The 14,142-nt window shown below is 22.5% G+C and overlaps 1 protein-coding gene across 1 annotated transcript; it reads left to right on the top strand.

Moving 5' to 3' along the window:
• Positions 1-1,840: 1,840 nt before the first annotated feature.
• On the top strand, positions 1,841-11,521 carry utp20 (HEAT repeat-containing protein; the record flags this gene model as incomplete). Its single annotated transcript, XM_636763.1, has 4 exons — positions 1,841-2,005; positions 2,110-2,393; positions 2,563-2,754; positions 2,851-11,521. 4 exons carry the CDS (start codon positions 1,841-1,843, stop codon positions 11,519-11,521), a joined length of 9,312 nt encoding a protein of 3,103 aa, XP_641855.1.
• Between the last annotated feature and the right edge of the window lie 2,621 nt (positions 11,522-14,142).

Below are 14,142 nucleotides of genomic sequence, written 5' to 3' on the forward strand. Positions count from 1 at the left end.
GATAAACCGCCTGTTGTTGTTGTTGTTGTTGTTGTTGTTGTTGCTGTGATGATGATTGTGGTGAAGGATTTGGTTGCTGGAATTGTTGTTGATATGATTGTGGTGATGCATTTCTCATTTGTGCTGCTACAAAATTATTAATCTGGAATTGATTATTCATATTTGGATCAATACCATTATTTGGTTGTGGTTGTGGTTCCTATATTTTTTCACATATTTATGTGAGTCAGAATTTATACATATAAAAATAAGTAAATAAGTAAATAAATATAAATAAATAAAGGTAATAATTATTATAGATTATTTCAACATACATATTGATGTTGTTCATAATCATCCACTGAGTTATCACCATAAGGGTATAAATGCTGATCATCGTCATAATTTTGTTGCTGTTGTTGTTGTAAAAGTAATGCTTGCTGCTGTTGTTGTTGTAATAGCTGCTGTTGTTGTAATTGTTGTAATTGCTGTTTTGGTATATATTCTGGTATTCCTGATTGAAAATGATCTGCCCAATGATGATTTGTTTGTTGATTTGTACTTAAATTTTGAAATGATGTTGTTAAATTATCTCTATTAAAGTGTGTGTGTATGTATGTATGTATGTATGTATGTATGTATGTATGTATGTGTGTGTGTGTGAAATGATATTATTAGTAAATAAACAAAGGTATATATCTGAATAAATATCTAAAGTATATAAGATATTAAAATGATCTATACATTGGAGATTTCTTTAATGGTGATGCTATATTACTGTTTGGACTAATTATTGGGTTATTTGATGTTGCTGTATTATTACTTCCATTGCCGTTTGAATTTTGTTGTTGTTGTTGTTGTTGTTGTTGTTGTTGTTGTTGTTGTTGTTGTTGTTGTTGTTGTTGTTGTTGTTGTTGTTGTTGTTGTTGTTGTTGTTGTTGCTGAGGTGTTAATTCGTGACTAAATTCGCATTTATCACTATTTCGACAATAACCATGTAGTGCAATATTTTTACATTGTTTTTGATTTTTTGGTTGTTGTTGATACACTATAATCCAAATATATATATATATATATATATGTGTTAGTAAAGAATAGAATATTAAATAAAAAAAAAAAAAAAGAATATAAAAAAATAAAAAAAAAAAATTAGAAAAAATTTAAAATTTAAAATTTAAAGACACAAATCAATATAATGTAATCATCAAATCAAAAAAAAAAAAAAAAAAAGAAAAGGGATATCTTTTTTCCTTTTTTTTTTTTTTTTTTTTTTTTTAATTTTATTAGTATTTTATTTTATTTATATAAAATTTCCTTTATATATTAATTATTAATTTATTAATTTTGTTAATAACAAAAATTAATAACCAAATGTTTCTATTATAAAACCATAAATAATAGCTTTTTTTATTAATTTTTTTATTTTTAAATTTTTAATTTCCTCTCTCTCCTCTCTCTTCTCTCTCTTCTCTCTTTTTTTTTTTTTTTATTATTTTTTTAAAATTTTTTTTTTTTTATTTTTTTAAAATTTAATTAACCCCTAAAAAAAAAAAAAAATTCAAAAAAAATCAAAAAAATTAAAAAAAGAAAAAAATAAAATAAAATTCAAAATAAATAAAATTTTTTTTTTTTTTTTTTTTTCAAAAAATTCAAAAAAAAATAAAAAAAAAAAAAAAACGGAACATTTTGGCAGAAAACGCGAGTCACTTTTTGGAATCTACAAATTCGGTTTTCCTTATTCATCCCTTTTTTAAAAATATTTTTAAAAAAAAATTTTTTTTTTTTTTTTTTTTTTTTTTTCAATCAAATAAATAAATATATATATTTTTAATAATAATAATAATAATAATTTTATTTTAATATGCCAATTAATAAAAATAATGAAAATAGTGGTGATAATGACAATATGATTTCAAATAATAAAAAAAAGAAATTATTATTTGAAGCAGAGAGTGTACAAGATGAATATTATGACGTAGATACAAATAGAGATGATAAATCAAGATCAAAAGTCAATTCATTTAGAGTAAGTAATTTGTCATATAATAATAAAAAAAAAAAAAAAAACCGAAACTAAAAATAATTTTTAATTTTTATTAATTTATTTATTTATTTATTTATTTATTTTAGTATCAAAGTTTTTCAGAAAAAATCTCAAAAGTTGATATCAATATTTTCAATAAAGTTGGTGATGTATTGATTGAATTGGAACACGAAAATGATTCATACTTTCATCAATCAATTATGACATGGAGAGAATTAAATCTTACTCAACATTATAACAATTTTTTCATTCACATTCGTAAATATCATAATAGTCTTCCAGAAATTATCATTCATAAAGATAAAATTATCGATATTTTATTACAACATATTTCAATTAAAAATTCAACAGCTTTAAAACCATTATTAAGGTAAATAATAATAATAATAATAATAATAATAATAATAATAATAATAATAATAATAATAATAATAATAATAATAATAATAATAATAACTGTTTTTTTTATTTTTTATTTTTATTTTATTTTATTTTACTAAATTTCTTTTTATTTCTTTTTATTTTTATAATTATTATAGTATTTTAGCATCATTATCACGTGATTTAAGATCAGAATTTTATGGATCATTTTTTAAAGTTTTAAAAGTTTTAATTACAGTTTTAAAAAATTCATTCCAATCTGAATCAATTGAAGAAATTTATACATCAATTTGTTTTATTTTCAAATTTTTAGAAAAGCAAATTTTACCAAATTTCACCCAATTATTTGAGTAAGTTTTTATTATTATTTTTTTATAAAATATATATTTTTTTTTTTTTTGTATAAAATAGTAATTTTTTAAAAAATTTTATTTTTTTATTTTTAGAATTTATTCAGAATTATTTTTACAAAAAAGAAAATATATTAGAAAGTTTGCAGCAGAAAGTATTGCATTCTTTTTAAGAAAGATTTCATTTGAAGAATTTGAATTAACATTGAATTATTTATTTGGACAATTATCAATTAATAATCAAAGTGAAGAGTTTATTGATGCATTTTCAATATTATTATTTCATTCAGTTAAAGGTGTTAAAGGTAAATTTCATTCACGTACTGAACATATTTTACCATTAATGTTAAGACAATTGGATTCAAAAAATATTAAAAACTGTCAATATGAATGTAAATTCCGTGTAATCGTAAGATTATTCCAATTAATTAAAAATCATGCTGTTAATGAAGGTGATAATTTAAAACCAATTTGGATAACATTAAAAAAAGAATCAAATGAAATTTTTAATTTAATTAAAATTTTTCAACAACAACAACAACAACAAAATAATATCAGCAGCGGCAATAATAAAGAATTATTAAATTTATCAAGTCAACTTGAAGCATATTTTAATATTATTAAAGATTGGATGAATGGTAGTAAAATGATTGATGTTAATGATATTTTCATTATTTTATCAAATTTCTTTGAAAATGGGTTAATTTTAAAAACAATAATTGAAAATGAATTTAATTCATCAAATTTATTAATAGTTTTAGCAAAAGCATATCCAATTTCAATTAAATATAGTGGTAGTGGTAATAGTGGTAAAAAAGAATTAATGTTAAAATATTTAGATAATTTATTTTCATTACAAAATATAAAGAATTCACATTTATTAATATTTCAATTTTGTACAAGTTTAAAGAAATCAAATTTACAAGATACAATCATTACAAATAGATTAGTTAAATATTTAGATAAGAATTCATCAACATTGGATATTAATGAAATGTTAGCATTTATAATTCGTGTTTTCACATTGGATGAAAATGATGAACCTTTACCAATTTCATTATATCCATCATATGAAATTCCAAATCTTTTAAAGAAATTAGAATCATTATTAATTAATTTCAATAAGAATTTCAATGTTATTAGTAGTAATAGTAGTGATGATAATGATAGCAACCATGGTTGTAATTTTAATTTTGGTTCAATTTGGTCAATTGTTTCAAGTTTAGTTTGTATTTATTCAAAATCAATTATTGAAATTTTACCAATTTTAGAAAATACAACAATTTTAATTGAATCATTAATAAATAATAGTAATAGTACAATTTCAAAAGATTCACAAGAATATCAAAATTTAATTTATTTATTATCACAATCATTATCAAGTTATATCATTTTATTATCAAAACATTCAAAAACTACAAATAAATTAGCACAATTATCAAAGAGAATTTTTAATTTACTATCAAACTTTTCAAATAATATAAATATTTTAAAATTATCTTCAATTTATTTTGAAAAATTAAAAGATTTTGAACAAATAACACCACCAATACCAATAACAACAACAGTAGAAAAGAAATCATTAACAAAGAAATCAACAACAACAACAACAACAACAACAAAATCAATTACACCAGTTGAACCAATTAAATTTGAAATATTTAAAAATCATTTAGAATTATTAAAATTAAATTTAACAAATAAATCAAATTCTATTAGAAGAGAAACTATATCAACATTAAAATATTTACATTTATGTACAGTTAATAATAATAATAATAATAATAATAATAATAATAATAATAATAATAATAATAATAATAATAATAATAATAATAATAATAATAATAATAATAATAAGAATGATACTACATCATCAACAATATCAACACAAGAAGAAAATGATGAAATTCAAAGATTGTTTGATTATTGTTTTGAAATTGAAACAGCTCAATATCATTTAAGAGATGCAAGAAGTGTTGTTTCAAAGGTTGATGCAATTGGTTCAATCTATTCAAATGGAAAGATACCATATTTTAATGATTTACTTTATCATTATATGATGGGTGGTTTTTATATTCGTTTTACTCCAATTTGGTCTGCAATTCAAAAGAATATAATATTATTTTGTAAAAAAGATATAAACAAATTTTATCCAATCCTTTATAAAACTTTACAAAATTCTGAACAAACTTTATTAAATTTAAATAAAGATAAAATGATAATTGATAATGAAAAAGAAAATGAACATGATGAAGAAGATGTTGAATTAATTGAAGATGAAGATGAAGATGAAAATAATGAAGTAGAAGAAGAAAAAGAAAAAGTTGAAAAAGAAATTGAAGAAGAGGAGGAAGAAGAAGAAGAAGAAGAAATAAAATTAATTGAAAATATATCATTTGAAAAATTAATTATTAAAGATAAATTAAATTTAAATTATTTATTTAATGAAATTTTAGATAGATTATATATGGAGAATTCAGAAATGATTGAAAAATCAGCTAGGAATATATTATTATTATCAACTGATCCAATTAATTATAATTCAACATTATGGAAAACAATGTCAATGTTGGGTTCATTAGTTGAGGCTCAATCAAAGGATTTAATTCAAATGTTTTTAGAATTTGTTTATTTCGATTTCAATAGATTTACAAAAGTTTTCAAAAATTCATCAAGTGGTGATTCATTCGATTTCGGTGAATCAATTATAAAAGTTGCACAAACAAGAGACCAATCAATTATAAAACCTTATTCAAAAACTCAAGCTGAACAACTCTTTCTTTACTATTTAGAATTCTTTTCACAATTTAAACGTCCAACTAAAATGTATCAACAAGATTTAATGAAACAATTATTCTATCGTTGTTTGGATATTGATGAACCAAAAATTCAATTCCAAACATTACAATGTTATTTACTTTGGGCAAATCCTTCAATTCAACCTTATAAAAAGAATTTAGAACGTTTAATTCATGATAAAACAATGAGAGAAGAAATGACTACTTTTATCATCTCAAAAGGTTCACCAAATACTTCAATCACTGATGATCATAGAGTTGAAATCGTTGAAGTCGTCGTTAAAATCTTAATTTCAAAATTAAATCGTAAAGTTACTCGTTCATCAATCGATGCTCAAAGAATTACAATTTTCTCTTATTTCTCTGGTTTATCATCTGATGAATTAAAACCAATTATTAAAAGACTTTTACAACCATTTAGCTTATTATTAAATTCATTAAATGAAAATGTTAATAGTGGTGGTGTTACCAGCAGTAATAAGAAGATTAAGAAATCAACTAGTTTGGTTAAAGAAGACTTTTCATTATTACCACAATTGGATAGTCAAGTTTACTTTTTAAATATTTTACAATCAGCTGTTAAACAATTGGGTTCATTATTAGTACCATTTATGGATGATATTATAAAGATATTGTTAACAATTTCGAAGAATACTTTAACGACAACCATTGTCAATTCAAATGATAAACGTCCAAAGATTATATCATCAATTCGTTCTTTGGCATTTAGAAGATTCTCTGAAATTTTACAACAATACCATTCTTGGGATTTCAAAGATTATATATCAGAATTATTTAAAATTATCTCAACTATACTTCCATCATTAAATGCTTATGGTTTACCAGTTGGTTTAAGAAGATGTTTATTCGTAGTTTCTTCAAATTCAAATTTAGTAGGTTACTTAAATCAAGATATTAAATTGTTACCAACAATCTTGTCATTTATAACCTATAAACCACATCAAGATTCTTTCTTATCAATCATTGAAAATCTTTTATTAAATGTTGATCCAAATGAAGCTGAACCAACAATAATTGAAATTTATATGAAAGTTTTATTACCACATATTGATACAATTATTAATGCTGTTAAATCAATTTTATTACGTGGTAATAATAATAAAAAACAAAAACAAGAACAAAAACAACAACAAGAACAACAAGATATTTCAAAAAGTGGTAGTAATTTTACACAACCAAAATTAAATTCATTAAATCCAAGTAAATTATCAAAAAGACATTTAGCAATTTTATCAGAAGTTAGTAAATTTGCAAAATCAGCAGAACAAGCTAGTGAATTATTAGAATTATTAATTCCATTCCTTAGATATAATAAATTGGGTGATGATGATGATTTAGTTTTATCGATTTTAGTTATCTTTAAGAATATGTTATCAATTATAGAGAATCCAGATCACCACATTCCAACCTTGTCAACATTATTTGGTGTATTTAAAACTCGTCTCACTCGTACGACATTGGCAGAGATATTCTTAGTGTTGGGTGAAAAAGTGAGTTATATGTCATTGATTTCTCCATACTTGGAGAAACTAAATGCATACACAAAGAAGAGTGTGCATTTGGAAACCTATGATTACGATAAACGTTTGGAAGCTTATCAATACATTAACGATAATCTATTAGAGAAATTGGGTCATCGTGAATTGTTACCATTATTTATAAACTATGTCTACTTTATAAATGATAAAGATTACTCAATTAAAAATAGTGCAATCTCTGGTATCTCGAGATTAATTAAATCAATCTCAAAGAAATTAAATGAAAATGGTGAAGTGATTAAATCAAATGATCAACAAAACACAATTGAAATCATTAATCACTTTAAAACCATTTTCATTCAATCAATGCGTTCATCATTTAATGATAAAGATGTTAGAGATGAATTTTTAATTCTATTCAATCAATTACTCATCGATTGGAAAGGTCATAATCAATTTTATCCAGATTTAAAACAACTCTTATTCATTGGTGATGATGAAAAGAACTTTTTCTTAAATTATTGTCATATTCAAAAACATAGAAAAAGATTATCATTCCTTCAATTAAAAAATATTTGTTCAATTAATAATCAAGATGATGATGGTAATAATAATAATCAAGACAATTGTAAATTTTCAAATGAAACAATTAATCATATTATTTTACCACTTTCAATTCAAGCTATTTTAGAAACATCAATAAAAGATCATGGTAGTGCTGTACTTGGTGAGGTTGTTAAATCTTTAGGTGTATTAGCAAAATCATTAGATTGGAAATGTTATTATCAAGTTTTAAAGAAATTAATTAAAACAATGGATGAACATCCAAATAGATTTAAATTCTTTGTTAAATCAGTTTGTGAAGTAATTGATGAATTCCATTTCTTTATTAATGAAACTGATGTTAGAAATGAATTATTAACTGGTTCTGAAATTAAAGATGATAAAATTAATAATAAAGATGAAAATAATAAAGAACAAGCAGAAGAAGAAGAAGATGATGAAGATGATGATGATAATGAAGAAGATGAAGAAATGGGTGAAGAAGAAAAAGAATTAAGAGAAATTGAAAATGATCAAAATAATTTAGTAACTGAATATAATGAATTTGATCAAGAAGAGAATGGTGTATTAAAAGTTTCAAAAACTAAAGCACAATCAATATTAAAGATTAGAAAGAAGAAAGTTATTGGTAGTACAATTGTAAAGACTAAAAATATTTCTGAAGAGATTTTCCAAGCGATTACAACGGTTTTAACACCACAATTAAAGAAACATCTTGTTGAAGTTAAAGTTGTAACAAGCTCAAAGATGGATACTGGTAGTGCAGCTCAAGCAGAGAAACAAAAGAATGAAGGTTTAGTTAATTTATCGATTGCATTGGCAATATTAAAACTTTATAAACTTTTACCAGAGAAAACATCCTCTCAATTGTATCCAAATATCATTGGTAAACTTTGTATTGGTTTAAAGAGTAAGGAATACTCAGTTAGAGATACAACTAGATCAACACTTTTGCAAGTGATGGAAACATTAGGCTACAGATTCTTCCCATACATTCTTAAAGATTTAAGAAATATTTTAAAGAATGGTTATCAAAAGCATATCCTTGCCTATACATTACATGCTCTATTGAATACACTTTCAAAGAGTATCGAAGTCGGTGTATTGGATAGTCAAATATCATTATTGATGGACATTATCATTGAAGATCTCTTTGGTGAACCATCGGTTCAACGTGAGATTAAACAAGTTCAAGATACTTATCCAGAGGCAAAAACTCAACGTTCTTTCGATTCTTTACGTATCATTGCAACCATCATTCATTTCAGTAATACAAATTTTATGATTAAACCTATAGAAGAGATCATTTCAGTTTCAAATTCACCAAAACTTTTACCAAATTTACAAGAGATGATTAAAAAGATTGGTAAAGGTCTTAGAGGTAATAAATCTTTAGATTTTAAGAATCTATCGATTTTAACCTATCAATTCATTACCAAAGGTTTAAGAGAGAAAGAAATCAATCAATTTTCAAATAGAAAAACAATTACTCTTGATACATCGATTGGTGTTGCTCATAAACCAACCTATGAAGAGACTTTCTCAATTCAAGCTGATCCATCTAAAAAGAAGAATTCTCGTATTCATCAACAAGAGACTCATTCATTTATTTTCGCTGAATTAGGTTTCTCTCTATTGATTCATGCAATCAAGAGTCAAAAATCAACTCAACTCGAACAATATCGTTCAATGATTGATCCATTCATCACTTATATCTCCAAATGTTTAGAACATAAACAACCACGTGTAGTTTATCTATCATTGAAATGTTTATTAAAAGTTTTCAATATGGATTTACCAAGTGTAAAAGCAAATTCAAAACAATTGACAATTCAAGTACTAAAGAGACTTCAAATGGATTCTGGTAATGAAAAGATTTCAAATAGTTCCTATGAGATGGCAACTTGCTTCCTTCGTGATGAAAAACAAGAACATGTCAATGAAGAACAATTGAAAGCAATTCTATCGTTAACTCGTCAACATTTAACAAGTGGTGAACAAAATCTTAATCGTTCACTTACTATGCTTCATGTTTTAGTCAATAGAAAAGTCTTACTACCTGAAATCTACGATCTAATGGATTTCTGTTGTGCATTGATGATTCGTTCTCATCAACCATCGATTGCAACCATCATTAGTAATATTTTCATTGACTTTTTATTATTCTATCCAATGGGTGAAACTCGTTTAAAACAACAAATCACTTTTCTCATAAAGAATCTTTCCTATGAATATGACCATGGTAGACAAATAGTTTTGAAAACTCTAACTCAAATAGTTGAACGTTTCCCACAAGAAGTTTTGAATCAATATGCTCTAATTATCTACGTTCCATTGGTTGTACGTTTAACAAGTGATCCATCACCATCTTGTCGTGAAAATGTCGCTCAATTAATTAAACAATTGATTAAAGGTGTCTCTGTTCAAATCGCTTCGAAAATCTATGATATGACAATGTGTTGGTTTGAAAATGGTTCAAAGAATCTTACAATGGCTAGAACCTCTGCTCAAATCATTGGTATTCAATCCGAATGCTCTTTGGCAAACTTTGAATCAAAACTTCCAACTATCGTTTCAAAATCATTACCATACATTGAACAATGTTTAACCTCACTTCGTGAAAAAGAACAATCATTCAATATCATTGATGAAATCTCTGATGATGCTCAAAATTCAACTCAATTACTACCAGGTTGGCAATTATCTTATTCAATCTTTACTTCATTTGAAAAGATTTTAACAAATTATCCAAACTTTTCAACTTCAACTCATTTATCTCAATTTTGGAAACTTTCAATTGAATTCTTAAATTATCCACATATTTGGGTTAGAACTAGTTTAACTAGATTATTTAATATTTTCTTTACTCAACATTCAATTTTAAATTTAGTACCAATTATTGATCAATTATCAACAAATAACAATAATAATAATAATAATAATAATAATAAGAAATCAAATTCAATTTCACCAATTTATAATATTATATTTAATTCAAATTCAATATTTGAAATTACTAAAAAACATTGTTCAATTTTAAATAGTAAATTATTAACTGATGAACTTGGTTTAACAATCATTAAAAATTTAATTTATCTTTCAATGTTATTCTATAAATGTAAAAATATTAAACCACTATCAAATAGTAATGATGATATAACTCCAAATATTTTCATTGAAAATATTGATAATAATAATAATGATGATGAAATGAATGTTGATAATCATGAAGAAGAAGAAGAAAAAGAACAAGAAGAACAACAAGTTGAAAATGATGATGATGATGATGAAGAAAATGATAATGAACAACCAATGGAAGAAGAAGAAGAAGAGAAAGAACAACAAGTTGAAGAAGATGATGAAGATCAAATTCAAGAAACAACAAATGGAAAGGTTGAACAAGAATCGTCAATGTTATTATGGTTATTTAAGAGATTATCATATATGTCAACCAAAGCAGGTTATTTGAGAAGAAAATATATTTTCAGATGGATTGCTGCAGTTTCAACTCAATTAACCGTTCAAGAGTTAATCCCATACCTTTCAATTCTATTGATTCCATTAATTAAATGTACTGATGAAAAGATTCGTGTCACTCCTCAAGAAAAGAAATTAGCTCAAGAAGTACTTGATATTTTAAAGAAAAAGATTGGTCCAAGCAAATTTATGTCTGTCTATCAATCAATCGTTAAAGCAACTAATGAAATGAGAGAAAAGAGAAGAGCTGACAGAAAGATTGAAGCCATTGCCAATCCAAAGGAATTCTTACAAAAGAAACAAGAAAAGAGACAATTAACTAAAGAAAAGAAGAGAAAATATAAAAGAGAATCACTCAAAGAATTACTTGATGATAGAAAGAGAATTCGTGTGTCTCAACACTTAATTCATGGTGAAGATGATTAAAATTAAAATAATTAAAAATAAATAAATAAAAAAAAAAAAAAAAAATGTTTAACAAAAAAAACAATAAAATAAAAAAAAAAAAACAAGATTTGGAAAAAAAAAAAAAAAAAAATTGGAGTTCTTTGTTAAAAAGTCTTAAACTTGTTGGGTAATTCCAATTTTTGACTTTAAAAAAAAAAAAATCTTTGTGATAACAAGAAAAAGTTAATATATAAATATATATAAGATAAAAATAATAATAATAATAATAATAATAATAATAATAATAATAATAATAATAAAAAAAAAAAAAAAAAAAAAAAAAAAAAAAAAAAAAAAGAAAAGCCTATTTATAAAATTAATAATCTTGATCAGTTTAGATTGTGGAAAACTGTATTATGGGCGATGCCAAAGAAATAATTTTTTTTTTTTTTTTTTTTTTTGTTTTGGTTTAATTTTAGAAATTGAATAATGGTTTAACATTTTTTTTTTCGGTTTCAAAAAAGCTAATAATTTTTTTCTTTTTTTTTTTTTTTTTTTTTTTTTTCTCCTTTCTTTTTTTCCTTCGTCTGTTTAATATTAATTTGATTGAAAATACTTAAAAAATTTATAAGGCAAAAAATTAATTCTAATAAAATTACACTACCCACCACAACAAAAAAAAAAAAAAAAAATTCAGACAATCACCATAACGAAATGGTGAACTCCAACAATTTTTTTTTTTTACTTTTTTTTTTTTCGAAAAAAAAAAAAATAAGAAAATTTTTTTTTTTTTGGTGCTCCACAAACAAGAAACTATAAATTGAATCAGTTGTGTTGTGCATAAATGCAACCTCTCTACAAAACAAATAAAATTATAAAAAAATAAAAATAAAAAATAATAAAAAAAAGAAAAAAAAAAAAAAAAAAAACAAAAACCTAGATATTTAAAAATAAAATTCGTAAAGGTTAAATAGTATATTTATATAAATAAAAAAAAAAAAAAAAAAAAAGTAATATTATAGAAATTATTTTTTATTTTATTTTTCTCATTTCTATTTATATGTATATATATTATTATTATTCCTATTCCTATTATTATTATTATTACTATTATTTATTATTGTTATTATTGCTATTATTATTATATTATTATACTTAAAATTATAAACTCTTTTAATTATCTTTAATGAAATAATAATAATTAGTGGTTTATTTGAAAAATATATTAGGTGTTGGTTTGAAATAAGAGGTTATCAAACATACAACATTCTTTTTGAAAATAAAAAAAAAAAAACTTCAAATGCCACAACCCATATAAAGGTTAATTACTATTATTATAAAGTGAAAGGTTTATTGATTGTATAAAATTTAAGAAATCCAAAAGGCAAAAAAAAAAAACAGGTGACCGGGGGTGCTTTTTTTTTTTTTTTTTCTCTTTCTAAACAATTTTTTTTTTTTTTTAAAAAAGCTACTATTATCATTTTTATCTTTTTTTCTTTTTTTTTTTTTTTTTTTTTTTTTTAATATTGGATAGTAGCGCCTATTTGTGTGGCTTTATCCTGATTTTTTCTTTTTTTTTTAATTAAAAAAAAAAAAAAAAAAAAAAAAAAAAAAAAATTAAAAATAAAAAATAGCCTTTTCTAAGGCTCCCCTACTGCTCTATTTTATTATATTGATAAAAAAATTATGATAACAGTGGCAGAAAATATTAATATTGTCACGTTTTTTTTTTTTATTATTAATTTATTTTTATTTTTTTTTTGTAAATCAACACTAAAATTTTTAAACAGTTTAATCAAAACATTCACTTTTCAAAGTATCTTTTCCAACCAATCGATAATAGTGGTTATCGATCTTTAATATTTTCAATAGTTTCGTGCACCCTAAAAAAAAAAAAAAAAAAAAAACTGTATGTATAACCTTTTTTATATTATTATTTATTTTGTTTTTGTTGATTTTATTTTTAATTTTTTATATTTTTATTTATTTTGTTTTTATTTTATTTTTTATTTTCTATTTTTTTTTTTTTTTACTTTATTGTTACCGCCAATGTAATATAAATTTTGCAAATCAATTCTATTTTAAAATTAAAATTAAAAAAAAAAAAAAAAAAAAAAAAAAAAAAAATTTTTGGGGGTTTTTTTCATCAGATTATTTCCTGCAAAGGTTGAAAAAAATCTATTAAAAAAAAAAAGCTCGTTTTCGTCATATGAACAAGCCAAAAAGGTTAAGCATATAAAAAATTTTAAAAAAAATAATTACTCAGGACCATCCTACACCTTTGGGATACTTATATAATTATTCTAATTTTATCACTTTTTCATTTTCCATTTTTTTTTTTTTTTTTTATTATCTGTATATTTATTTTTATTTTTTTTTATTTTGTTTTTTTATTTTTTTGTTCCCTCTTAATTTCTTCTTATATGTTTATTTTTATTTTTTATTTTTATATTATTATTATTTTTTATTTTTATTTTTTTTTTTTAGATTAATCATTTTTTTGGTTTTTTTTTTTTTTTTTTAATAATAATTATTAAAAATTATTTATGTGAACCAACTTGGGGACTTTTTTTTTTTTTTTTTTTTTTTTTTTTTAATAAGGCTTGTGCCCGATTAAATTTAATTAAATTTAATTTAAAAAAATAAAAAAAAAATAATAA

This window comes from Dictyostelium discoideum (assembly GCF_000004695.1).
Source record: "Dictyostelium discoideum AX4 chromosome 3 chromosome, whole genome shotgun sequence".
Taxonomy (NCBI): Eukaryota; Evosea; class Eumycetozoa; order Dictyosteliales; family Dictyosteliaceae; genus Dictyostelium; species Dictyostelium discoideum.